The sequence below is a fragment of the Polyodon spathula genome, unplaced genomic scaffold (genome assembly GCF_017654505.1).
Source record: "Polyodon spathula isolate WHYD16114869_AA unplaced genomic scaffold, ASM1765450v1 scaffolds_67, whole genome shotgun sequence".
NCBI lineage: Eukaryota > Metazoa > Chordata > Actinopteri > Acipenseriformes > Polyodontidae > Polyodon > Polyodon spathula.
In genome coordinates, this window is record NW_024471561.1 from 53551 (window position 1) to 77015 (window position 23465).

The 23465-nt window shown below is 45.7% G+C and overlaps 3 protein-coding genes across 3 annotated transcripts in view; 2 read left to right on the top strand and 1 right to left on the bottom strand.

Moving 5' to 3' along the window:
* The first annotated feature begins 12044 nt into the window (after nt 1–12044).
* Nucleotides 12045–16610, top strand: fabp3 (fatty acid binding protein 3, muscle and heart). Its single transcript, XM_041240276.1, has 4 exons — nt 12045–12207; nt 14416–14588; nt 15680–15781; nt 16395–16610. The coding sequence occupies exons 1-4, from the start codon at nt 12135–12137 to the stop codon at nt 16446–16448; spliced, it is 402 nt and encodes a 133-aa protein (XP_041096210.1). The 5' UTR covers nt 12045–12134; the 3' UTR covers nt 16449–16610.
* Nucleotides 16611–17980: 1370 nt separating this feature from the next.
* On the bottom strand, nt 17981–22998 carry LOC121307989 (nucleolar protein of 40 kDa-like). The gene is made up of 4 exons (XM_041240275.1): nt 22989–22998; nt 21336–21551; nt 19883–20031; nt 17981–18471 (listed from the first exon to the last, which is right to left on the bottom strand). Exons 1-4 carry the CDS (start codon nt 22996–22998, stop codon nt 18172–18174), a joined length of 675 nt encoding a protein of 224 aa, XP_041096209.1. The 3' UTR covers nt 17981–18171.
* A 64-nt stretch (nt 22999–23062) lies between these two features.
* LOC121307991 (neurobeachin-like protein 1) overlaps nt 23063–23465 on the top strand; it is a 25887-nt gene continuing 25484 nt past the window's right edge. The window contains exon 1 of the mRNA XM_041240277.1: nt 23063–23182. Within this exon, the coding sequence (XP_041096211.1) occupies nt 23063–23182 (120 nt within the window). The remainder of the gene's footprint in view (nt 23183–23465) is intronic.

Sequence of the window (23465 nt, forward strand, 5' to 3'; positions counted from 1 at the left end):
TGTTTGTTAGTTCCAGGGGTGTAAAAGAGACCAGTATGAAGAATAGGAAACAGAGTTTCCACCATGCATGTGAACGAAATGGAAACAGGAAAGCACAGGTTCGCGTGAGCCTGTCTACAGCCTGCTCTAGACTGGATGAGGCACCCTTTCTCTTAGGTGGTGAGAGAGGGAGCAGTTCATAGTCCCTGGACTGGGGAGCATCCTTTCTCTAAGTGGGTGAGAGAAAGCAGTCTAATTTGAACAAGCAGTGCGCTATACCATTTAAAAAAAAATGTTTTTTACATGTGTACAAGCAGCTATACAATTTGAATAGAAAACTGATGATGTAAACCGCTGTCTGGTAGAGGAGGATAGTCTGTATAGAGACAAGGGCCTCATTCACACTGTTTCAACACAGACACACAACAATACACTGCCAAGGTTAGACAATGCAACATTTCAATGACAGCAGTGTATTAAAAAGTGATGCTAGAATCAGAGACGAAGGAGGGGGGGGGTTAACTCTTTCAAGCAGCTGTGGAACGCACTGAAATACTCAGCTCATCAAAAGAAATGCCAAGAGTCATGAGTGCACCTAATACTGGAGGAATGCATTCTCTTTGCTAAGTATTTCTGGAATAGAATTCATTAGGAATCCAAATGAAATACAATAAGCTTCATTTAGCAGTGTCAAAATCTTTTTTTATTTGTATTACTTTTGGAAACCAAAGTTGATTGATGGTTTCAGCTGGCCCATGAAAAAGCCCTCAGTCACTGCTCTGTTGTCACAGCAGTGAATGATCACTTTCCCTGTCAAAGTTCAGCTTAAAGAGTGTGACCCCGAGCAGACGAGGCAGCTCTCCCTCCGCTAGACTGTGCAGGTGCCGGCCTCTCATCTCTGTGACAATCAGCAGTAATCCTGCAGGAATGCTTTGCAATCCATTTGCAAGCACCAACTGTGTCCATTTAGAGGCTGTGAGAGAATGCCTTGCCAGCACCAACTGTGTCCATTTACAGACTGTGAGAGAATGCCATGCCAGCACCAACTGTGTCCATTTACAGGCTGTGAGAGAATGCCATGCCAACACCAAATGTGTACATTTACAGACTGTGAGAGAATGCCATGCCAGCACCAACTGTGTACATTTACAGACTGTGAGAGAATGCCATGCCAGCACCGTGTCCATTTACAGACTGTGAGAGAATGCCATGCCAGCACCCACTGTGTACATTTACAGACTGTGAGAGAATGCCGTGCCAGCACCCACTGTGTCCATTTACAGGCTGTGAGAGAATGCCATGCCAGCACCAACTGTGTCCATTTACAGGCTGTGAGAGAATGCCATGCCAGCACCCACTGTGTCCATTTACAGAATGTGAGAGAATGCTGTGCCAGCACCAACTGTGTCCATTTACAGGCTGTGAGAGAATGCCATGCCAGCACCCACTGTGTCCATTTACAGAATGTGAGAGAATGCCGTGCCAGCACCAACTGTGTCCATTTACAGACTGTGAGAGAATGCCATGCCAGCACTCACTGTGTACATTTACAGACTGTGAGAGAATGTCGTGCCAGCACCAACTGTGTCCATTTACAGGCTGTGAGAGAATGCCGTGCCAGCACCAACTGTGTCCATTTACAGACTGTGAGAGAATGCCGTGCCAGCACCAACTGTGTCCATTTACAGACTGTGAGAGAATGCCATGCCAGCACCAACTGTGTACATTTACAGACTGTGAGAGAATGCCATGCCATGCCAGCACTGTGTACATTTACAGACTGTGAGAGAATGCCATGCCAGCACTGTGTACATTTACAGACTGTGAGAGAATGCCATGCCAGCACTCACTGTGTACATTTACAGGCTATGAGAGAATGCCGTGCCAGCACCCACTGTGTCCATTTACAGACTGTGAGAGAATGCCGTGCCAGCACCCACTGTGTACATTTACAGACTGTGAGAGAATGCCGTGCCAGCACCCACTGTGTACATTTACAACAGGTTGGGCAATCTCTAGCAGCACATGGGCTCCAGCACCATAGTCAGCACAGTCACTGCCCCCACATCAGAGCCTTTTTATTTTAGACAGAGCCTGTTTGAAATAGGTTCCCATCTGCATTAGAACTCTTTCAAACAGGCGGGACCACTTTAGACAGAAAATACTCCGACCACATCAACCCTTTTGATTTTTGCACAGGGGTATGTTAATTAGGTACCCACTTCATTTGCATAACATCCCCCACACTGTATGAATTGGGGTTTAGCGACTGTTCTCATCCTTCCTGGCCCTGTTTTGTTTTGCTCGGAACACGAAAAAGTCAGAAAGGTAAAACACAGCCTCAAAAGCCATCCCCGACAGGCGGAAAAGCTTTGATATTCAGGGCCAGTGTACGATAACTTTGGTGGGATCTACAATCTCTGAACTAATCTTCTCTGTTAAATAATTAATGACCCATGGCTACTCGCCCGGCTGTCAGAAGTTTCAGCTTCCTTACTGACTCCAGCCTTGGTTCTGGTTCTGGTTCTCTCTCTCTCTCTCTCTCTCTCTCTCTCTCTCTCTCTCTCTCTCTCTCTCTCTCTCTCTCTCTCTCTCACACACTGGCGAATTTCAGCGTCTTTAGCTCAGCTTGGTTTTGCAGCAGCCCTGAGGTGAATAAGTGAAACATTTTTTACCTGACGCCCTTCTGGAACACACCTACCTGCTGATTAGATTCCACACCTGCTAATCGCACACAGCAGGCAGGCTCTCACGCAGCTAAACTCTCTCATCTTGTCAACCCGCTTAAGCTCATTTTATTGCTGAACGTGATTTTATAATTAATATCACACAAAACTTTATGTATGCAAGCACTCTTGTCTTCTTGGTATTTGGATAATGACATCGCTGTTAAAATGATTTGCTTGATAGATTAGGATTTAAAACTAAAACCCCTTTCACACTGGTATGATCTACCTGGGTCAGAACCTACCAAGGCAGGACCCAGTGTCATGCGAGTCAAATATGTGATTTCACACTGCTGATAAAGCAGAGTTGACCTGGGTGACAGACACAAGTCTACAACACGTGTTGCGGACGCTTCCATCCCAGCTTCTGTGGATTGAATCATCGGCCCAAATGTTGATTAGCACATGTTTCTTCAGCAAGCTGTGTCTCAAAATCAACAAAAATATGGCTAAACAGAATAAACGGAAATGCTCCTTGCAGAAGTGAAACCTTCACGCAGGTTATTGCATTAGCTCACAAACGGCCGTCAAGCATTTTGTCTTGCTCAACCCGGGTGGGTGGGTCACTGAGACCCGGGTTAACGATTGTCACCCGGTTAGCCAGGGCCCGGGTCCGGACCCGGGTAAGAGTGGCAGTGTGAAAGGGGGGTTGGTGTCTACAACACATATTCTGGCATTGCTACATTTCTTATTTTCTTTTATATTGAATTTTAATGTTGAAAAAGCTACTTATCTGCACTGTACAAACCCACAGAGGTCCTGCAAAGTTCACACACCCTATTCTCTGTGAGTCGCCTTGGATAAAGATGTCGGCTAAATCAACTACATAATAAATGTACCAGTTGTTTTTTTTTTTTTTTTTTTTTAATATATACACTGATGGCGGTGACCATATGGCTCCGTGTTCAGCAGGACAGTTCAGGCTTTTCAACTCACAGCCCAATGCATTCTGGTACATTTTACCTGCCTCAGGTACCATTCTTACCTTTAAGAGAAGCAGGACTACGTTTACCAGAATGCATTGGGTTGGTATTAGTACAATGTGAAGTGAGAAAAAGGTAAAGGGAACAGAGTACCCTGGACTAAAAGGCATGACACTTTATTCTCATGGGTAGGTGAAAGTCTGCCGGCTAGAAAAGGGCAGAGCTAAGGTACCCGAACTCAATGGCCTGGATGGGAAACGACGTGGCACCCCAGGACTGGAGAAGTGGATGCACTCTTTAACCAAGGAGTCGTGAGGGAGGGTATAAAATAGGGGAATAGCAAAGTAATCTGTTCCTTTGTTGGATTTGACCTTGAAGGAGTAAAACCTATTGCTGAAAACCGTGAGCCTTGTCTTGTGTTTTGTTAGTGTCGACTGTAACTGTTGTTTGTCTTTATAGACTCCCACTAACACGATCTGGAGCTGTAGCGCAAGCCAGCATCAACCCGGACATCACTTTCACCCCTGCATTTCACAGAGAACCGTAAATTGCACCACTAGCACGTAATATCAGTCACTGTCTTGTGTTTGTGTTTTGTGTTTAGTGAGGGTGTGTGTAAAACCTGGACTTTTGTTTGCAGGTCACCTGGGGATTATAGTTACGAATGACACACGCCGCTGTGCCACTCCAGCCGTTATTATTTACTCGTGTTTGCCTTTGGGCTCTGGACATTATCATTCATTAAATGAAATACCATTGCACCTGAAAGCTATTGTCTGTGTGATCAAGACACAGACAATAGCACTGCACCCACCTGTATCCACTCACCACTTTGCCACAGCTACTGATGTAGGCTTGCTTCAAATATATACATTTCAGAACCAGCAGTTGTGTTCATAAGTTGCTAGAGACCTTAACATTGCATTAAAACAATATGCAGATTTAAGCTCATGGAATTTACATTATTTTCCATGTGATTGTGTTCCCTCATTTAAACAGATGGATAGAATATATAATAATTGTATTAATGAGGTGCAGATACATGCTGCCTGTGTGTCTGCATACTGTACCAAGGACTCAGCATTGGAACTTAAGAACATAAGAAAGTTTACAAACGAGAGGAGGCCATTTGGCCCATCTTGCTCATTTGGTTGTTAGTAGCTTATTGATCCCAGAATCTCATCAAGCAGCTTCTTGAAGGATCCCAGGGTGTCAGCTTCAACAACATTACTGGGGAGTTGATTCCAGACCCTCATGATTCTCTGTGTAAAAAAGTGCCTCCTGTTTTCTGTCCTGAATGCCCCTTTGTCTAATCTCCATTTGGTCCTTCTTTCTTTTTTCAGGTCGAAAAAGTCCCTTGGGTCAACATTGTCAATACCTTTTAGAATTTTTAATGCTTGAATCAGATTGTCGTGTCGTCTTCTTTATTCAAGACTGAATAGATTCAATTCTTTTAGCCTGTCTGCATATGACATGCCTTTTAAACCCAGAATAATTCTGGTCGCTCTTCTTTGCCCTCTTTCTAGAGCAGCAATATCAATTTTGTAGCAAGGTGACCAGAACTGAACACAATATTCTAGATGAGGTCTTACTAATGCATTGTATAGTACTCATCTGGTTACCTCACTCCATTTTGAGGTTTCTCCTCTAATCAGTACTTTCTGTTTTCTACACGTTAACCACTCCCTAATCCATGTGCATGCATTTCCTTGAATCCCAACTGTGTTCAGTTTGAGAATTAATCTTTTATGCGGGACTTTGTCAAAAGCTTTCCGGAAATCTACATAAACCATGTCATATGCTTTGCAATTATCCATTATCGATGTTGCATCCTCAAAAAAATCAAGCAGGTTAGTTAAACATGATCTCCCTTTCCTAAAACCACGTTGACTATAGCCAACATAACATTGGATATATTATGTTGGCTATAGCTATATATTTAAGTTTAGAGATTCAATAGTGTTTGTAGAATATCTCTTCACTCTCTGTAGGAATGTTACCGTGTAAATGTGAGCAATGTTAATATACACAGTTGACCCGGGCTCTAATGGTATAAGAGTGTTAATGTTAATATGCACAGCTGACAAAAATAATATTCTTAAGTTAGTTTGTCCCCCCTGAATTTAACTTTTGTTTAAACAGCGTTCGGGTCAACACAGTCAGAGCACATTACATTTGTATAAAAAGTAAAATAAATAAATAAACAATAAAACTGAACACAGTATTGATACTGTGCCATTGAAGACATGCAGAGTGACGGGTAGAACAGAAGAACAAGGGCAGGCAAGGTGTTTATTAACTAGCTAACACAGGACTGAAAGCAATCAGCTAAAACATCAAACAAACATACTGCTGAGTTATCGGACTGATCTTAGTATAGCGTCATACCTTTAAAGCCTATTGCACTTATAATAGGGGGGATGTCATGAGGGTCCAAACACCCCCCCCCCCCTTTGTTAAAAATGTAAAAAGATCAGGTCTCCTCCCTTCCTGACAGTTGGATCCGCCCCTGTATACAAGGCTCTGTCTTTGTCCTGTGACAGACAAAGAGCTGGTGAGACTGATAGAGCTCTTGTCCTATCCACATAGCATCTCAATACCTGCACTGAGCAGAGTGAATTCAACAGAAGTGGATGGAAGGACTCCAGTTCCTCAGACTGATTAACATGGAAGGCTGTGATCATCTTGGGGAGGAAAGCAGGGTTTGTACGCCGTGACACCCTGCTGCCATCGTCCCAAATACCCATGCAGGAGCTCATGACCCTTAGTCAGACTTCAATTCTGGAAATACTTCCACCTGTAGGCGTACAACGACCTAGTGGAATCTGCCCTAACATTCTGCAAAGCACCCACAACTGTATTTGATAGCCCTAGGGCTAGCCAGCGGTCCCTTTCAGGTGCCAGACCCATAGCTGGAACCTGCCCAGTTCCGGGTGCTAAAGAGTGCCTCTCGCATAATTGAGGGGCAGCTAGGGGAGGCCTGTGCATCAGGGATGGGGAGTGGTTAGGGGAGGCCTGTGCATCAGGGATGGGGAGAGGCTAGGGGAGGCCTGTGCATCAGGGATGGGGAGAGGCTAGGGGAGGCCTGTGCATCAGGGATGGGGAGTGGCTAGGGGAGGCCTGTGCATCAGGGATGGGTAGCGGCTAGGGAGGCCTCTGAATCAGGGATGGGGAGCGGCTAGGGGAGGTCTCTGAATCAGGGATGGGGAGCGGCTAGGGAGGCCTGTGCATCAGGGACGGGGAGCGGCTAGGGGAGGAATGTGCATCAGGGACGGGGAGCGGCTAGGCGAGGCCTGTGCATCAGGGACGGGGCTAGGGGAGGCCTGTGCATCAGGGATGGGGAGCGGCTAGGGGAGGCCTGTGCATCAGGGATGGGGAGCGGCTAGGGGAGGCCTGTGCATCAGGGATGGGGAGCGGCTAGGGGAGGCCTGTGCATCAGGGATGGGGAGCGGCTAGGGGAGGCCTCTGCATCAGGGATGTTCTCCTTCACCCGGGGCTGAAAAGCCGCACTGATACTGCAAGCCACCTCTCTCTCGAGGGCCAAGGCAGGGTTGTTGGATTTCTGCTGGGTTTATAGCCAAAAGTCACTTAAGAAATAGTTCAAAAATAGCCCAATTATTTGTTTTAACTGAAAGCAAGCTTATTCTTAACACGTATGCCTATGCATTAATAAAAAAAAAACAATCAAAAGCTTTCTTAAGAAGATACCTTATATAAATTTGATAAAAACTACAAGCCCCTGTACAGCTCATCCACATGTCACTATCAACAAATTTGTACGGAAGCTCTGAAGGGACAAATCAACACTCCAGGCCAGCAACTGAATTACAGCGTGATCCCTTTATTGAAATACTAATGCTGGTGCTGTATCCCAAACAATATTGCAAACATGAAATCAGTTTCAATTTTTTAAAGTTATACCACCAATCTAATTACATTATCAACCCGCGACTCCTTAATGTTTCCCACGGCTGTGTTTTTGAAGTAGCCTAATTCTGCGGGAAAACCACGGACCTGGCAACTCTGGGCCAAGGTGGCATGCTGGAGACCCAAGCAGCGCACACAGAGGGTATGCCTGTCCTTCTGAAGGATTCTGGCCCTGCAGGACGTAGCGTGGCACCCAGTCTTGCCCGACATCATAGTGTTCTGCATCGACTGAGTACAGTGTGCAGTGAACATCGCTTGCACTGGGTGCACCTTGTGCGTTAGATCCCGTGCTGTAGTTTATACAGCACCATGCGTTCAAGCACCTGTTGCATCACATAACATGTGCAGTGTGTGCAGCGTGCATATCGCGTACTGTACGCACCGAGTACCGTGAGCACTACATGCACCGTGTACCATGTACTGTGCTGCACCATGTCCGTGCTCTGGCGCTGTAACGCTGGATGCCATGTGCCACGTGCAATGAGCACCATGCCCACCTAGGTACCAAAGCACCAAGGGCTATGCGTGCAACAAGGTACTGAAGCACTGGGGGGCAGCTATGCAACGGTGCTTACCCTAACTGTGTGGTCACACACCTGGTCAGCACTGAAGGCAGGCAGCAAAAAAACATGGTAGAAAACAGAGGGAGGAGAACACACTGTTGTTTGTTTAGAAGGCCCAACTCACCGAGGTGGGCGGACCTACGCAGCCGGCGAGGTCGACTCTACAGCGGGATGAAAGTAAATAGAGCCCACCAGAACAATACACGGCTGCCTGGCTGTTATAAACAACTGCGCGGCAGCTAATCCACAGCACGACCTCGAAAAACAGGGCTGTGCGGCCTAACACAGAGATGGGGGGCGCGCAGCGGCAGCCAAACAACAAGGCCCACTTCAGCTGCCAGGCCACAGCTGGGGGGGATCACTTGACAGTGGAGAAAAATAACTATTTATATAAATATAAAAAAGGTCTGGCATGCGTGGGATTTGAAACTATGACCTTCAGTTTGCAGGCGTGTTGTGTTATCTGAAAGAAAAACACATTGGAAATGTGAAAAAAATGCCAAGTTATCAAAAGTGCCCAACAATTTAAAGTAGAGATATCAAAAACACAAGCCAAGTTAGAGGAAGCAATCGAAGCAACCTTGGCAGCTCCAAGCAAATAGGCACAATAAAAGCGGATGGAACTTGCATCAAAAACACAAGACAAGTTACAACTGAGGCAACCTTGACCCCCACAGCGTTTACAGTTGTGCCTGTTTGCTTGGTGCTGGCCTAGGTTGCCCCAGTGTTTTCTTGAAACTTGGCTTGTGTTTTTGATATCTCTCCTTTAAATGGCTGGGCACTTCTGATAACTTGGCGTTTGTTCACATTTCCGATATGTTTTTTTTTTTTTTAAACTACACGATTATGTGGCCATGTTCTATTTGCATGCACTGGTGTTCACCACAGTTTTGTAGATTTTTAGAAACTGTTTGCACACATATTAGCCACTGCGGGGTCTACTAAGATGCCCTCTGGTAAGTTTTAACGAAGCAGCGTTGGAGTGCGCTCAAGTGGCGCCAAAAAAAAAAAAAAAAAAAAAAAATACAAGCAAGTTTTTTTTTGTTTTTTTTAACGTCCCGATATTTTATATAATTCTAAATAATAATGTACTTGTTAATTTACAAGTTAACATCATGTAGTATGATTGGCTGGCTACTAATTCTAACTGATGTACCTGTAGATTTGATTTGTTTGTATTAATTATTTCCTGGTGAAAACTATTTAAACTGCACTCGTGACGCACCAAACCCGGCGCCTGTCCACAGAGCGAGGAAAGCGTGAAGCGCGCATCGCAGCAACACGCAGCCGAACGAGGTAACTGGAGACGGCGTTATACTGTTAACCCGTTTTATACTTTGCATTTGTTAGATGAGTACCAGTAGCCGATACATTGACATACTTGCGCCTAACAGTACCCACTGAAACGCCTCCCCCGTCTTTCTTGTTTTTATTGCGCACACATTTTGTTGACTCTTCAGCATGTCCAACTCCGTGTTGCAACAATAGTAAGTAACCCTAGTGCACGTTATAAAATGCTTGCCATGTTCGGGTTCCGTATGTCGGATTGACAGGACGCGGAGTGCTTTATCGCGACTATTGACTTCGGTTCTACTGAGGTCTGGGATAAAACGTTTCAAGTGTCCTCCTACCTTTACCCACGCGTTTCTTGCGGCCGATCGGGTGCGTAAAGTGAACCCGGCACTGTTTATACTCAAGTGATCTAAACGGTTTGACCCTCCTCACTCGATTCGTATTGTGTATTCTGGTTAATAAGCAGGGGCGCTTAGTTAGTACACAGCTGTGTTCTATGATTCCTCCAATGTTAAATTAAAATGCTGCCACCAATTGGAGGGGAATAGCAGATGTAAAGTAACTTTAATTGGATGATTTATTACACATATATTTTCAATGTGTTGCTTTTCTTTTTCAGCAATGTAATTGGCCAGATTAGCACGTGTGGTGATTAGAATTACAAGACATACTAGTCACGCGAGCGTGTAAATAACGTGCTTCTGACCCGGATGACCTGCCATAGTATTCCGAATCGATGCGTGTGCTAAACGTGTTGGACGATACTCCAGTTTTCTGTTGTCGATTCAGCTGTAATCATGGTCGTGATTATCGGCTAAGTAACATTTTTTTGTAACTGTGTACTTGCCAACATTTGGAAACTGTTCAGCGGGACCAGGGGTGGGCAATTCCGGTCCTGTTGGGTCAGTGTCCCTCCTGGCTTTTGTTCCAACTGTGCTCTAAATTACTTAAACCAGTAATTGGTCCAATTAAGTAATTCCAGGACCGGATTTGGCCACCCCCCGAGCAGGGGGGGGGGGGGGTCGTCATCATATGCATCATAAACATGGGAGGAGTCTTGTGCAGAAAACGCTCATTCTCATTTAAGACATATCACCTCTTAACACCACAGGACCATCATGACAGTAAATAGACACAATGAAGCGTTCTTCCCTTTGTATGAGTTAGTGATCAGCAGATGTCAGCTGTACGAAGAGCACAGCGTGTGGTTTTCACTCAAGTGTGCAGATATATATATATATATATATATATATATATATATATATATATATATATATATATATATATATATATATATATATATATATTGTAAATATTGGGACTTTCTTCCTATGCATCGGGACGCGGGACATTTACTAGGAAATTGGTCAGAACAGTCCCGTATAGGGACTGTTTGCATGTATGGTAACATGTCTTGTTATGAGCTTGTTTACAAAATAGTGTCTTAGAAAATGCCTCCAGTTCATACAAGTTTAAATTGATTAAAGTATCAGCTGTTGAACAGTTTCACTTTCCAGAGATCGTATATTACTGGAACCCCAGTTCAGATATTAATGTACAGCTCTTGCTAATTTATTTCTGAATCCAAGTAGGGTTGCAACCTTTATAACAATGATTAATTAATACTTGGATTCCCCCCCCCCAATGCAGAGTACCCGATCTTATCTTTCTAACCTGTATTCCTGGCCCCACCATCTGTCAAATGCTCATTTTCTCCAAAACAAAACCTAGCTCGGCGAAATGCCTCCGATGCTGCATCTTTTTGTAAAATGTAGATAAACGAGGTTTCTCTTTGCTGTTATCCTGTAGCTTTCTGAAGCCTGTTTCTTGGACACTGGCTGCCTCTGCTATGCCCTTTTAATATCTTCTGTTTATTTAAAGTGCAGTAGCGTACGACAAAGACCCATTTCATTTTGAACACTAAAGTTATTTGATATCAAACTGCAAACCCGGTTCTCCAGTTCCGGAAAGGCTTTTCTGCAATGGGTCTGGGGGCAGCAAGCATTCGATGAGAGGGGCCATTGGGTTCCTGACGTTCCCGAGTTCTTCATACTCCTGTGGTACAGGGTGTAAATTGAATGAGAAAATAGTTCCTGGTTTAGGACTAAGTGGAACTGATTGTGTTGGTTCTGTTTTCAAGTTTTTAGGTTCTGTGCGATTCTCAACTCCATGTTTTTGTAAGATTTTTTTTTTTTTTTTAGCTTTTCTGTATGAAGTAATGCATGTTGACCAGGTGGTGTCCTTGTTAAATTGGCAGGGGAATGCAAGGTGACTATTCCTGGTCACTCGCGCAGTGTTCTCCAGCCCCCTCACTGAACAGCACGTGAGGATGGCTGGCGTGAGCGAGTACTCTCTGTTTCCCATTGCTGTCAAGGACACAATAACCCTGTCTCTGTACAACCCCTCTGACCTTCCCTGGAGCTGCACAGCCCTGACCGCTTGTGTCTGGAATCTCTCTAGGACTCCCTCTCCCCCACCCTCCTCTATTCTCATGCTTTGTCTTGCTCTGTACTGTTTCTCTCTCTCTGGCCCCTCTCACTCCCCTTTTCTTTATTTGTTTCTCTCTCTCTCTCTCTCTCTCCTCCCCCCCCAGCATGTGACGATTCTACACAGGGTGTGTGTATATATAGCAGAGAGGCAAGGGCACTGCTGCTGTCTCTTTCTCTTGGCTGCCATTGCTTGTATTTCTTTCTCGAGATTGAAGCCCGATCCCCTCTGACACCATGGTTGATGCTTTCGTTGGAACCTGGAATATAGTCGACACCAAGAACTTTGACGACTACATGAAGGCAATAGGTGAGTGTGTGGTGATTAGCATGTCCAGGTCAGTGTTGATGTGAAGTATGCATTAATGAATAGATCTGTATGCAAATGTATTTGTCAATGTCATGTCTCCACAAAATAATGTGCCTGGGGGGGGGGGGGGGGGGGGAGAGAGAAAGGGTCTCAATAACCACCTCCAGCACTGTCATTGCATCTGAATTGGACATTTAAGCAAGCTTGGGGGGGGGGGGGCTGCTGCAATTGGAGAGCACACTTGGTATAGTTAATATGAAGAAACCTGCATTATCAAAGTACTTTAAACATGCAGAGGATCTTCCAATATGTTCAGGAAAACTACTTCAGGGGCTCATGCTTTTTTCCTGCATGTTTTGCTAGCAGCTGTTTGTAAATTTAAAATGGTCAAGCAATCTCCAGCATTACCGTGCCACTGAAGCACTTCCAATTCCACAGGCAGACCACCTGTAAAAGGAGTAACACTGCAGCTCAGTTTTAAGTGAGGTTTGCATGCTCATTGCTTTTCTGTTTAATCAGTCTCCACCTTCCCGTCAGTCTGGGCGCGCTGCAGTTTGTTTCGGAGCAGTGTGATCCCTCGTGTTTTGATCCAGGAGTCTGGAGTATGACTGGGCGTCTGTAGTGCGAGTCACTTCTGCTGTACGGGTCATCACTTGTAAAAGAGCTTAGGCACAGTAACTAACTTGACTCTGCTTGCCTTGTGCACTAGGCATACAACCAATTATATATTTTTTTTGACAGGTACTTGCACGACTGGCTTTGAAATGAAACAGTTTGTGTCTTTTGGTCCCTCAAGCAATCGAGTTTAAGAACAGTTTACAAAACGAGAGGCAGCCATTTGGCCAATCCTGCTCGTTTTGGTGATTAGTAGCTTATTGATCCCAGAAGGATCCCAGGGTGTCTGCTGGGGAATTACTGGGGAGTTGGTCGACGTGGGGCTTGTCTGTATCCTCCCTTGTGAAGTGTAATTGTGGCGATAGCTCTGTCCTCTATAGGATTTCAATTCTGAAGTGTTTTAAGTGTTGCAGCTTGGCAAGGCATTGTAAATTTTGGAAACCAGACCACAGTAACTCTGCAGTTGTGTTTTAGAGTAAACTTTGGCCAAGTTTTAAATGTTCTGACTTGTCGATGCAAGTGAAATGATCGGTGTAGGCCTATTTTAATATTCATTTTCTCCACAATCTCTTCTATATGCATTTAATGACTTAAACATGAAATGCATGTTGTAATTAAGGTGATGGCTTTTCTGATTGAGCAAGTCTGTAACCAATGTGCTAAAGTTTAAATGGAAACTAGCACCCCTAGTTTAATGTGGTGAAATCTATATATGGCTGGGCTTTTTAAGCAGTCTTACTGTTTTGAACATGGATCTGGATTGAAGAAATGGTATATGGAAATGGAATTCAGTATGGTTTCAGATTGCATTGGAATAAGGTAAAATCAGTGAGAATACCATGAACAATGTGAAGCTTCAGTTTCTTTTGAATACTTGTTTTCTTCACTTGTCAACTGATGCAGCCAGTGGGAGTGGAGGTCTGTTTCTCTGTTTACCCAAGCGTGCCGGGCTCAGCGTGTCCCAGCTCTGCAAACCAAGTGCACCAACTCCACCTTGACAAGGGACATGCTGACCTGACTGTGCATGCAGCTGACTGCACAGGGCAAAACTGGGGGAGGGGGATGAAGATGTGCAACAAATTATAAATGTGAGATTGAGAAGCCCAGACCTTTTATCTGGTCTGTATCTTCCAGGGTGTTGTAATTACAGGTTTGCTGTGTCTCCCTGTCTGAAGTAGCTGCGCTCTGGACCAGTGCGCTCCTCCCAGCGCTGCTCTGCTTCTGTGGGTTTGCTTTGAGCCTCAGGGCTGTATTTAGAGCAGCATTCAAGAATGAAATCTCCAGTGTGGGATTTGACTGAAAGAAAACTAATTCCACTGTTAAAAGGGACGCTTCATGATCAAATTGCCTGACTGTTCCTGCGCTCGACATGACCAGGGAGTCGCTTGAGATTTAAGAATCTTCTGCCAAGACAACAGCCTGTGAACATCGTCTTCACACATCACCCACACAACTTGCAGTTAAAAATAATTCAGTTATGTGCTTCAACATGCAGAGATGTCAAGCTCTTGTTTTCAGCTCTTTCTGAAGCAATCACTCCCCCTTCCCCCCGGCTCTGCTCCTAAAGGACTCTGTGTCCTGTATGTTCTGCAGGTGTTGGCTTCGCCACCAGACAGGTAGCCAACGTGACCAAGCCCACCACTATCATCAGCGTGGTGGGGGACACAGTGACGCTGCGCACAGAGAGCACCTTCAAGAACACTGAGATCAGCTTTGTCCTGGGCCAGGAGTTTGACGAGACCACTGCAGATGACAGGAAGGTCAAGGTGAGGCGAGACGTCCAGGTCTTTTAATGAGGCCGAATAGCTACAGTGTATGGGTTGGGTAACCAGCTCGGATATCGTATCAAACTGCTATGCAATGCAAGTCTTATTTCTATCCTTGAATTTAGGCGTGTATTGTGTCCTGCACTCCTATTAAAACATCTCGCTTCCATGTGTACAGGGCCATTCCAAACTTGAATGGAGTGCAGGGACTCTGTAGTGACAAGCTCAGACGACCTTCATAGATCTAGATCGATTTGTGAGGAAGCCTGACTGTCAGCAGAGTAGTTTTGGAAGGCTCTTAAATATCCGCCCCCCCCCCCCCCCCCCCCCCTCACATCCACTCCAATCATCATGATTTCAAATGTCAAGTAAATTTACCTCTAAACTGAGTGGTTCCTCTTGTATGCATTCTGGAACGAAGTCAATCCAGGGCAATGCATTAAGACCAATAAGTATTCCAATAAGAGTTAACCAGTATTTGCGGTCAACATCAGTGTACATCTCTCATTTACTGTTTTAGGAGCAGTGTTGCCTGTTCAGGCATTGTTATTTTTTTTTTTTAAATACACTTGTGTGCAGCACACTTCATGTTCACATTGTAGCAGGATGTCATTTTTCCTATATGGAATAGGATTGCTCGTTTTTATCACTTCAACTTCTCCTGCTGCACATGTGATGAGATGTTTTTTCTAAACGGTGAGGGTTAAAAAAAAAAAAAAAAAAAAAATTAAATTTGGAAGCAAGATTTCCATTGACTCTGGGTGTTGACAATCTTCACACACCCCTATATATATCTCTATACAATTACTTCAATATGGTAGACATGTCATACAGAGGTCAGAGACTATGTCCTGGTCACTGACACATGCAGAACAGTGTAGACACCTGCAAACAGGCAGCTCCTGAAATGGTCTGAGGTGCAAGGCTTTGGCAGTGTGGGGATGACCGCTTTGTTTCTGGGATGCCTGTCCCAGCCCTGGAAGTCAATGTGAAGGTATAGTTATGTTTTGGCGGCTTCTAGTCAAGCAGCAATAGAGATGTGATCCAGATTAGTGAGGCTGCAAGCACTAAAGCCCCCCTCTCCTCCACAGTCTCTGATCACGCTTGATGGGGGTCAGCTGGTCCACAAGCAGACGTGGGATGGCAAAGAGACTACGCTGGTGAGGGAGATAACGGAGGGCAAGCTCACCCTGGTGAGTAAAGCATCGTGCGCTGTGGGAGCAGAGCGAACCCTGTTTAGTGTAATATGCAGATGACTGGGGGGGGCTGCAGCATTTTGACATGCACATTGCTCTTCTATTTAACACCCAGTTCTAGAGAAATCAGATCTAGCAAGGAATTCAAACCAGTCACTGGGAATTGCAATTTTAGATTAGAAGAAATTAAACTGTTTTTACAGCAAGATGAAAAGTGGTAGCATGTTGGCTGGTAGTGGTCATTAAGTATGTAGAGTTGTGTGTGGGTTTTTTTTTTTTTTATATAAATAAAAATGATTCTCAATATGCACATTGTCCAGGGACCCTGTGCTGGAAGTTCTTTTTATTTCTTGGAACAGGCTGTAGTCCCAGCTAACAGTGCCTTGCCATTCCCAGCATCATTCTTGCAGAATCATGCCTGCAGCTTGACTAATAATAATCTAACATGAACAACCTTCCTCCTGCTTGTCCGTTTTCCAGGTTCTGCTGTGGCCTGCTTGCTCCTCGGTGATGCTTTTCACTGTGGAGGCAGGCGGGGGTAGCTGAGCGGTTCACGGAGGGAGAGGCTCTGCACCCTGATCTCACTTGCCTGGCTTGTGTTTCTTTGCAGACTCTGACGATGGGAAATGTGGTGAGCACACGTATCTATGAGAAGGCAGCGTGAGTCCTCCGCTCCCCCACTCCAGCGCCGAGAGCACCATGGACGATCTGGGTCCCTCGCACACTCCTGTTCCAGCCTTTTCTACTGCCTGCTCATTTGCTCTGTTTAAACACGATTCCATTCAAATATTTGATTCCATTGCAAATAAAATAAGTCTAGTTACTGGTTGCTGTGTTTGTTTGCTTTATTTAATTACATTGTATCTACAAACAATTTTTTGCCTTTTCATTTAGTTTAGGAATTAACTATACCAGTTTTGTAATTCAGTGACCTATGAAAGACTGACTTCTGTACAGGAGGAGGTGGGTTATGAGACTCTCACGGATTTGTTATGAATAAATGAGTCTTGCAAATGCATTGGAAGCAGTGTCTATCTGTATAGTCAAATATCAACACATGGTGTTCCTGCTGGCTGGGCCTCACCAGTAAGGCAGAGTTTCCCCTAGGGGATTGACTGTCCCAGCTGTGATTTGAATAATATAATAGTATAATTTAAGAAACAGTCTTGCTCTCCTGGATGAACTGGCCTGACGCCAGGACCAGCATGTACCACTCGACCTGCCAGTACATAACTTGCACTCTGCAAGCTCAGGAGTTCAGCAAGTTGCTGGGGCTCCTGCCAAAAGATGAGTGGATGGGTTTCTCCAGCACACAAACTCGAGCAGTATCAGGGACACCTATCCAATCTGCAGCACACAATCTGGGGTGCACGGCTCGCCCCTTGGGTCTCTTGCATATTCCTTCAACGGCACCTCTATCATGTTTGAAAAGAAAGGTCTGTATCTGTACTGGTGGCTCCAGCAGGAAACAGTTCATGAGAAAATGATACAGCTGTTCATGGGTTTTCAGGTCATTACTGTGGGGAAACGTGCTGCTGTTAACATGTCATTAATGCTAATGAGAAATACTAAAGATCATATCCATTTCAATTCCAGCAACCCCCTAAAGCATCTCCATGCCTTCAAATTCAAGCCAAATCTGTTGTATACAGTAAGTCACACTGCTACAGGACTCCTATCTGTGATGTCACTACCCTGTTTCCCAGGACCCCTAAAACTATGTTGAAAAATAAGAATGTGACAATCGAGCCCCTCTGGTAGTTCTGTCAAAGGAAAAACCACTTCCACAGGAAATATTTCATTTTTGGACCAGAGAACTGCATTACCCTTCTGTTTGCTCCTGGTGTATAATGTTCAAGCTGCCACATGAGTACCCTTTACATAGAGACCTGCCTGTACAGATGCAGGCATCTTGTGTACCCAAAGTTCACACCATTCACACTTCAGGACGTCCAACGCCTGCCCCTCAACTGGGCAACACAATAAAGAATGCCCCATTATAAATTACAAAGTCCCGCAATCAGTAAATGATCTGTCTGTCAAACGAAAAACAAACACACAACTCCAATACTGCCCAATCAGCATTTCACATTCAGTAACCCTTCATCTGTATGTGTGTATATATATATATATATATATATATATATATATATATATATATATAATTGTAATATAAAAAACAACTGTAGACTCATAAAAGCTATTATCAGGTTTAATTGTAAATCTTTTCACGTGTGGCCTCTTTTTAAGTAAAGACCAGTCCCGTTACTTGAGTTCCTCCTTTTTAAAGCAATGAGGTGGGTGTCAGGTTTGGTTTCACAGGGAATCAATCGCGAGGCAGCCCCTCTCCCCTCTCTGGGTTCAATCCCCCTTCGCCCTCCCCGAGTTCAATCCCGATGCTGGTGCCCCTTGTGCTTCTGCATCTTGTGTTTCTTCTTCTGCTTCTTGGAGGAGGAGGAGGAGGAAGAGTACCTCCTCTTGGTGTCCCCGTCCTCGTCGCTGCTGGAGTCGGAGCTGTCCGAGTCCGAGACGCCCCGCTTCTCCTTGTGCTTGTGCTTCTTGGAGGAGGAGGAGGAGCGCCTCCTCTTGGTGTCCCCGTCCTCGCCGCTGCTGGAGTCGGAGCTGTCCGAGTCCGAGACGCCCCGCTTCTCCTTGTGCTTGTGCTTCTTCTTCTTCTTTTTCTTCTCCTGTTAATGACATTCATTCACAACTTCAAACACTCATCACAATTCTGAGCTTCAATGTGTTGCTGTTTATTTTGTGTCTCTAGCATGTTCTGTGAATGCTCTTGTCGATTTTTATCTTATATACCCATGGTTGCGTTATATTAAATAAATAAGAAAATAAATAAAAATAATTCTTATCGAAAAGCGTCTAGAATTAGATTCTGTTTAACTTCCTAAATGTTTAACCTTTAATATATTGGAAATTAGCTGTAACCAATTTTTTAAAAAGCCATAAGAGAGTAGGGGTGTAAAGACTGATTGCGTATCGATGAATCCTGAAACTTTCTTTCCATGGTATCTCTTACAGTGTGTATCAAAAGCACAACGTAGCTCACTGCATTTCACCAAGTGGCTCTGGAGTAAATAAGGGTGTTTTATACTTGGCATGAACACACACTCTCCCAAGCTCAGTGTTTGTCTTTTAACATATTAAATGATCATTTGATGTTAACGTGCATCCCAACATGTGATGCGTGTTGTATCGCCACAGCCCTGCAAGAGAACCCTTCTTTGGAGTGCAGTGGGTGATTTTAGAATGCACTGTATTATGAGAATGAGACTACATGTATACAACATGTATGTGTAGAATATGGAAAAGTCTCTGAATAGAACACGTAGCGTTACACTGCACGCAACCTGCTGGAAACATTTTCTTTAATATTGCACAGAAAAGTCTAAGCACAGTGCATTGTCCTTATGGTCTGTGTACATGAATTGTCCATTCGAAATGAACACACAGCTTACATATACAGTGCATATTGAACACAAGTGTCAATGCTGGACAGGAAATATGAACAGCTTTAATACTTACACAGAACAAACCGCCCTTCGAGAAGCAGCTGTTACTGTAGAAAATCCAGAGACAGCTGGGCTGCCTGAGACTCCCACCACAACAGGACAGGCGCAGCCAAGCTGCAGCTCTGCTGACTTACTGCACAGATCTACCCTGACTGGAGCCAAACCCATGACGAGGGGCGGAGGGAAATCTCCAGCCCACCCTCCCACTGGGACAGGGGCTACACCCCTATAGGAAGTGTTTTCATATCTACAGTATTTTTCATCTACTCTCTGAACAGCCTCCCTCTGCTCTGAGCTGGTAGATGAGTGAAGGACAAAGGTAGGCTCTTCTACTCTCTGAAGAGCCTCCCTCTGCTCTGCGCTGGTGGATGAGTGAAAGAGAAAGGGAGGCTCTTCTACTCTCTGAAGAGCCTCCCTCTGCTCTGCGCTGGTGGATGAGTGAAGGAGAAAGAGAACACATTTTCATTGAACGTATGAAGCTGATGTGTTTCCAAGCTGAGCACTGTCGAGTGTTGAATAGTCATGGATGAGTGTATTGAGTAATCAGGGGCATGCTGAAATCATTTGCACTTACCTTCTTCCGTTTCTTGGCTGGGACTTTCTCTGATTGGCTGGGCTGCTGCCCTGGCCCCTCCCCCTGCCCCTCCTCCTCCTCCTCCTCCTCCGGCACCAAGCCATACTTCATTCCCCCAGGCTGAGAGAAACAGTCCTTCGCAAAGTGGCCTTCGAGGGGAGGAGAGAGTAAACTGATCAGCAACAAACCATCAAACCAATAACACAGGCTGGCTAGCTTCAGCACTGGAAATGATTATAGACAGAACACACAGCACTCCACTGGACCCAGTAACAACATCATGACTGTCACACAGCCTGCAAGAGGGGCGTGGGTGATTCACTGAACACACAGGAGTCAGACGCTGTCTCTGAAATGCCACCCAGGTGCACAAGCTTTACTTTGCCAGGCAGGGATACTTTGGTGACACGGAGGGTGGCTCCCAACAGTGGTATCCCTCTCAGTGGTCTGTGCACACATAGGTGCAGAAATAACAGATCAGAATCAAAGTGTGAATACAGCCAGACACACAGGGTGTGAATACAGCCCCACACAGGGTGTGAATACAGCCAGACACACAGGGTGTGAATACAGCCAGACACACAGGGTGTGAATGCAGCCAGACACACAGGGTGTGAATGCAGCCAGACACACAGGGTGTGAATGCAGCCAGACACACAGGGTGTGAATGCAGCCAGACACACAGGGTGTGAATACAGCCAGACACACAGGGTGTGAATACAGCCAGACACACAGGGTGTGAATACAGCCAGACACACAGGGTGTGAATACAGCCCCACACAGGGTGTGAATACAGCCAGACACACAGGGTGTGAATACAGCCAGACACACAGGGTGTGAATACAGCCAGACACACGGGGTGTGAATACAGCCAGACACAGGGTGTGAATACAGCCAGACACACGGGGTGTGAATACAGCCCCACACAGGGTGTGAATGCACAGACACACGGGGTGTGAATGCAGCCACACAGGGTGTGAATACAGCCAGACACACGGGGTGTGAATACAGCCAGACACACAGGGTGTGAATACAGCCAGACACACAGGGTGTGAATACAGCCAGACACACGGGGTGTGAATACAGCCAGACACACGGGGTGTGAATACAGCCAGACACACAGGGTGTGAATACAGCCACACACGGGGTGTGAATACAGCCCCACACAGGGTGTGAATGCAGCCAGACACACGGGGTGTGAATACAGCCAAACACACAGGGTGCGAATACAGCCCCACACAGGGTGTGAATGCAGCCAGACACACAGGGTGTAAATGCAGCCAGACACACGGGGTGTAAATGCAGCCCCACACTGGGTGTGAATGCAGCCAGACACAGGGTGTGAATACAGCCAGACACACAGGATGTGAATACAGCCCCACACTCTGCTGCTCCGTGTTGCACGCTTGGCGAGTCTCTCCCTGGTGTTTTTGAGCTCTGGTATCACACACACCTTTGCAGCCGCACTTCTTGCAGACAGTGTTGAGCACGGCCTCCAGGGTGATCCTCTGCTTGGAGTAATCTCGGAACTCCCTCCTCTTCCTCTCGTCCTGTCTGCAAAAAACAAGGACAGGCTCTGTCAGCAATGGAGCTGCCTGGAAAACAGCTTCCCATCTCTCTATATTTATTAATCGTTCCTTAACCAAGAAAACCCCATTGAGCTGGAAGCCTCATTTACAAGAGTGTCCCGGCAGCTGTACTACACGATTCAATAATTCACTCGCTCCCTCTCTCCTGCACGATTCAATAATTCACTCGCTCCCTCTGTACTGCACAATTCAATAATTCACTCGCTCCCTCTCTCCTGCACAATTCAATAATTCACTCGCTCCCTCTCTCCTGCACGATTCAATAATTCACTCGCTCCCTCTCTCCTGCACGATTCAATAATTCACTCGCTCCCTCTGTACTGCACGATTCAATAATTCACTCGCTCCCTCTCTCCTGCACGATTCAATAATTCACTCGCTCCCTCTCTCCTGCACGATTCAATAATTCACTCCCTCCCTCTCTCCTGCACGATTCAATAATTCACTCGCTCCCTCTCTCCTGCACGATTCAATAATTCACTCACTCCCTCTCTCCTGCACGATTCAATAATTCACTCGCTCCCTCTCCTGCACGATTCAATAATTCACTCGCTCCCTCTCTCCTGCACGATTCAATAATTCACTCGCTCCCTCTCTCCTGCACGATTCAATAATTCACTCGCTCCCTCTCTCCTGCACGATTCAATAATTCACTCGCTCCCTCTCTCCTGCACGATTCAATAATTCACTCGCTCCCTCTCTCCTGCACGATTCAATAATTCACTCGCTCCCTCTCTCCTGCACGATTCAATAATTCACTCGCTCCCTCTCTCCTGCACGATTCAATAATTCACTCGCTCCCTCTGTACTGCACAATTCAATAATTCACTCGAGAAAAACTGTTGAGGGCAGGGACAGCAGGGTGAAGGGTTCTAGAGAAAAACTGTTGAGGGCAGGGACAGCAGGGTGAAGGGTTCTAGAACAAAGCTGTTGAGGGCAGAACACAGGGTGAAGGGTTCTAGAGCAAAGCTGTTGAAGGAAGAACAGCAGGGTGAAGGGTTCTAGAGAAAAGCTGTTGAGGGCAGGGACAGTGGAGTGAAGGGTTCTAGAACAAAGCTGTTGAGGGCAGAACACAGGGTGAAGGGTTCTAGAGCAAAGCTGTTGAAGGAAGAACAGCAGGGTGAAGGGTTCTAGAGCAAAGCTGTTGAGGGCAGGGACAACGAGGTGAAGGGTTCTAGAGCAAAGCTGTCGAGGGCAGGGACAGTGCAGTGAAGGGTTCTAGAGCAAAGCTGTTCAGAGGGTAGGTCAGGTAGTGTGAGTTTATTCATCTTTTCAACTCATTGAGTGCCATTGTTCTCATTTGAGGACAGGCTACTTTGTAATTTTTTGGTGCATTTTTAATGGCATCTTCCTGTTAATTTAATTTTCTTTTTAACTATATTGTTATGATAACTTACTCTAATTTTGTGAACGTCAAAAGTTAAGTCTAAATGCAATGTATCAAATTACATAAACACAGCTTGTCTTCTGATGTGTTACATATTATGAGGAGAGGTGACAGACTAACAGCGCTGTACACTCAGGCATGGGAGAGGCTAACAGCGCTGTACACTCAGGCATGAGAGAGGCTAACAGCGCTGTACACTCAGGCATGGGAGAGGCTAACAGCGCTGTACACTCAGGCATGGGAGAGGCTAACAGCGCTGTACACTCAGGCATGGGAGAGGCTAACAGCGCTGTACACTCAGGCATGGGAGAGGCTAACAGCGCTGTACACTCAGGCATGAGAGAGGCTAACAGCGCTGTACACTCAGGCATGAGAGAGGCTAACAGCGCTGTACACTCAGGCATGAGAGAGGCTAACAGCGCTGTACACTCAGGCATGAGAGAGGCTAACAGCGCTGTACACTCAGGCATGAGAGAGGCTAACAGCGCTGTACACTCAGGCATGGGAGAGGCTAACAGCGCTGTACACTCAGGCATGAGAGAGGCTAACAGCGCTGTACACTCAGGCATGAGAGAGGCTAACAGCGCTGTACACTCAGGCATGGGAG